The sequence below is a fragment of the Limulus polyphemus genome, unplaced genomic scaffold (assembly GCF_000517525.1).
Source record: "Limulus polyphemus unplaced genomic scaffold, Limulus_polyphemus-2.1.2 Scaffold371, whole genome shotgun sequence".
Classification (NCBI taxonomy): Eukaryota; Metazoa; Arthropoda; class Merostomata; order Xiphosura; family Limulidae; genus Limulus; species Limulus polyphemus.
The window spans coordinates 639,533-644,077 of record NW_013665981.1 but is presented as its reverse complement, the minus strand read 5'-3'; the positions used below and the strand labels follow the sequence as shown (position 1 = coordinate 644,077).

The window sequence follows — 4,545 nt, the reverse complement described above, 5'->3', positions numbered from 1 at the left end:
CGAAGTTACAGAAAATCAATTAACAAACGGAGACGTAACAATACTATAAATATATAGTAAGCGAACATGTGGTCAACTGCTGAAGGTTTTAATGTCGTGACGTGTTACCCTGTTGTCCAGAGTAACGTCAAATTACGCTATATGCATACAGAACAGATAACAAAGTGCGAATAATTTTAAATTGTTTGACGTTTACAGAATATTTGACGACAAAACGTGTACTTCAGACATTCGGCCGAGTGGTAAGGGTATTCGGACTGTGCATCTGAGGGTTTCATGATTTGCATCCCAATGTAAAAAAAAAAAGCATTCCACGCTTTGGGACCGTGGGTTCGCTGTAAGATTTATGGTCAAGTCGCACTATTCGATTAGAAAAGGTTGCTCACTAGTTGGCGGTGGGTGATGTTGGCTAGCTGCCTTCTCCTTAGCCTATCAGTTCTAAATTAGGAACGGCTATATGCAGATATCCCTGGTATGACTTTGTATGAAAATTCCAAAAAACAAATAAACATTTAGACGTTTTATGAATAGTTTTCGCTCATTATTCACGAACGTTTTATATCCTTTGTGTATTGTTGACAAGAATAACCCTAGACACAAAGGAAGAAGTTTAATTTTGCCTTACACAAGTATCGAATATTTGTGCAAAGGCTATCTGCGTAAGCCGTCTCTAATTTGGAACTGATAAAGTAGAGGGAAGAAAAGTAGTCGACAGCACCCACCACAAATTGTTGGGTTACTTTAATCGAACAGTGTGATTTGGCAGTTATATAACGCACTATGACCTCGTGCGGAGAGTGATTTTTCTGCAATTGGACCTGAACCACGAGCCCTCGGATTCAAAATCCGACACGCTAACCACTAGGTCATTCCCGATCTACACAGTTATTGCGAGACTTCCTATTTAAATCACTTTTTACCAACTTCAAAACAATAGTGTAGAAATACGTTTTATTAAAAAAAATAAGTATGAAATCAATACAGAAATATAGTAGGTACTGTGAACATCCACATACTCGGACATTACTCTCATAAACTGCTTTAATAACCAATATATTATCAGAAATTAATGTATTATGTTTAGGCAAAATATTTGTCTGAAAAAACAAATCCCAATAACACGGTAAATACTTATAGGACAGAGAAATGTATTACAATCTAAACTAAATCCCAGTAAAGCTAATCTTGTTGCCGAAATCAAGCTTGTTCTCGGTTACATCTGTTGGAGACATTCATTAAATGCCAATCGTATTTGGTCGAATACTAGTCTTACAACTATATTCTTAATAATAAACCTGAACCACGGGCTACTACTCAAAAACTGTATCAAACGTGATTGACCTAGCACAGTAGTGTTTACATTTCCTGTATCAATCAAGTCGAATACCTGCAAAACAGAAGGCATTCCAGCGCCACCTATAGCAACTTGGACTTGTATTAGTAATGTTGACAGTGTCGCTCTTATTTCTTGAAAGAGCCACTTGCCAAAAAAGTAGAATCGACCATGTTGTTCAAATTGAACATTTGAAACTGAAAGATTGAAAAGCGCAACATCTCTTCCATCTGTTGTATTACATGAGACTTTAGCGTCTCCGACTCTCTGTATTTTTGAAAACCCGGATAGTTGTCCGTTATTCACTAAAATAAAAATCAATTGAAACCGTCCAGTACGGATAGGATCTGAAGCATTCAGAATGTCCTTTAGATATGTTACTAACTGATCCACAAAGGCGAGTGTGGAGTTACAGAGAGGTCCTGCATTTGTTGAATTGTTAGATCCAGTAGTACTTACTTTTTTTAGACTTTCACTAAAATGAACAATCGTGGCGTTTTCTAATAAAAGTTGAAGGTCAGGTATCAGAGAAGTAATCAGGGTTTTTAAGATCTGGGAATTAATTTCTGATTTAAAGCGTGAAATAATTATTTCATTCAAGGTTGATAGTGTGCCCATCAGAATATCGAAAGAAAAATCAATGTTGCTGCCAAAATTCCATGCACTAGAGACGTTCGTCAGAGTAAACACATCACTTGGAGTTTTCGCTGAGGTAAACTGTACTTGAACGGTGATGTCAGCAGGCCGTGCAATGAAACTGCCAGAAAAAGTAAAGTTTGGTAAAAAGGGGCTAATTCTCCCAGTAATCATCCCCGTTCCACTGATGTCAAGTTTAGGGGAAAATAAAATTATTTCTCCTTTTGTTATGGATTCATTAATGAGTTGAACATCCTTTACTTCGATAGAATTAAGTCCTAGAAGTTTTATAGCAGACAGTATAGTGTTGATATCTTTAAGACTTCCAGCAGTAATGGTGAAATCCAAGTCTGCAACTTGCAAAGGATCCGGAAGGTTTGAAACAGTTTTCTTCAGACTTTCGATCAATATATCATTTAGCTTTTCGGTAGAAATGATTTGGGTAGATGCATCTACTGAAAAGAACAATAAGAAATATGTCACATTTTTTTATCCTCACAAAAACAATATAAGTGGAATTGAGTCCTGTTTTTCCTCACAGTGGTTGTTTTTATTACAATATACACATAGAAGTAACACACAAAACAAACAAAAAACAACAGCGATAACTATACTGAGCACCAAACCCATAAAACACTTGGATGAAATTAATTTTCGAAATTTCTTTTATAATAGGAATTAATCTTGAACCATCGTATGAAAAATCAAACTATCTAATCTTTTTTTTGCTAAACCTTAAGGTTTGTGTGTCATTTCGATTAAAGGCATATAAAGTTCTTTTGAGTGATTAACTTCAACATTGAGTTAGCTGAGCGTATGATAACTGAAATTGCAGTTCTCGGCTCGGACTGGGATAGGTTTTGTTATCGAATGAATTACTGCAGTTTTGAGCTAAGCGTTGATATAGGTTTTGTTAATAATACGAGTTACTACAGTCCTGAGCTAGGTCTAGTACAGGTTTTTCTAACAATACAAGTTTCTACAGTTCTGAGCTAGGCCTGGTATAGATTTTTTTTATCGATACGAGTTACTTTAGTTCTAAGCTTGGTCTGATACAGATTTTATTGATAATACTAGTTAGTTTAGAGCTAAGCCTGGTATAGGTTAATAATACGAGTTACTTAATTCTGAGCTAGGTCTGGTATAGTTTTTTTTTTTTTATCGATACGAGTTACTTTAGTTCTAAGCTAGGTCTGATACAGGTTATGTTGATAATACTACTTAGTTTAGAGCTAACCCTGGTATAGGTTAATAATACGAGTTATTCAATTCTGAGCTAGGTCTGGTATAGTTTTTTTGTGTTTTTTTTATCGATACGAACATTCAGTCTTTGGTTATTGTTGAGCACAAAGCTACGCAATGGGCTATCTGTGCTCAGCCCACCAGGTATCTTATCCATACGAGATAATGCTTCTTACTGCATTATCCTTCATAATATTAAGTATGATTTACATTAAGATCAACTCGTTATATTGAATATATACAACTTCCCAGGTTTATATATTGGGAAGGAGAATTGTTTATTCACCTTGCTTTAACGTCTTATTTTTTGTCTTTATTAGACGCATTTCAACATCATAAAATCACTTAGTAACTCCCATCGCTATTAGTAAATTAGAAGAGATATCTTCCTGTCCCTAATCCACAATGTTATTGAAAAGATGTTCTTTTTATTTTCCGTAAATAATAAAAGAATCATTAATAGATTAAACTTACCTATTCCAAAGCAAACCAAAATCACAATAGCGATCGATTTAGCTACAAGCTTCATTGCCATGTGTTGTGTAACTATGGAAGAGAAGCGTAATCGTAACATCTACATGATTATGATTAAACACAACTTATTAGAAAATACACAATTATCTCTGAAAAATGAATACATTTATAGATATACATATACCTATAATTTAGGTCAGTGCTTCAAATGGGCTGATATTCAATACCAGTACTTCCATATTCCAAAGAGTTGCATACCGACACTTGTCATCATAGCCAGCAATATGTATCTAAATGCGTATCGCTACTTTTTCTTTGCCCCTTTTATCATATTTTTATGTGTTCCAGCTCATTACTTTTTGCCATTTCAAGTGCTGATTTAGGTATGCGTGTAAGTGAAAAAGCCAATAAATGATAATTACGCTCTGGGAGTAGGGCTTGAACCCAGCACCTTTGGCTAACAGGGCCATTATTCCACCACTGAGTTATCCAAAAGTACAAGCTGTTCCTCTCTCTCTTCGCTCATAAAGCTTCTATTTCTTACTTACAGTAATGTTTGTAAGACAATATTTCCTTTCTTTGGTTCATAAAAAGTATTGAATAGTAACAAAAATATATACACTTGAGTCTAGTTACACTTGTATAATATGGTTGGTAAATCAACAAACTTATTGTCTGACCAATATAACGTAGTATGTAGTTCATATTGTTGCGTCAGCGAGTCACATGACCACCGTGACGTAACGTTTCTAGAACTATCATGTACTTTGGCGAATGTTCAAGTTCTTACTAGAAATAGGGTACGCTGGTATATAAAAGAGGGGAATGTAATGGGTAGAGAGATAGTGAGTAATTGAACT

The 4,545-nt window shown here is 35.1% G+C and overlaps 1 protein-coding gene across 1 annotated transcript; it reads right to left on the bottom strand.

Moving 5' to 3' along the window:
* Positions 1-1,023: 1,023 nt before the first annotated feature.
* On the bottom strand, positions 1,024-3,742 carry LOC111085404. Its single transcript, XM_022383798.1, has 2 exons — positions 3,686-3,742; positions 1,024-2,424 (listed from the first exon to the last, which is right to left on the bottom strand). Exons 1-2 carry the CDS (start codon positions 3,738-3,740, stop codon positions 1,214-1,216), a joined length of 1,266 nt encoding a protein of 421 aa, XP_022239506.1. The 5' UTR covers positions 3,741-3,742; the 3' UTR covers positions 1,024-1,213.
* Between the last annotated feature and the right edge of the window lie 803 nt (positions 3,743-4,545).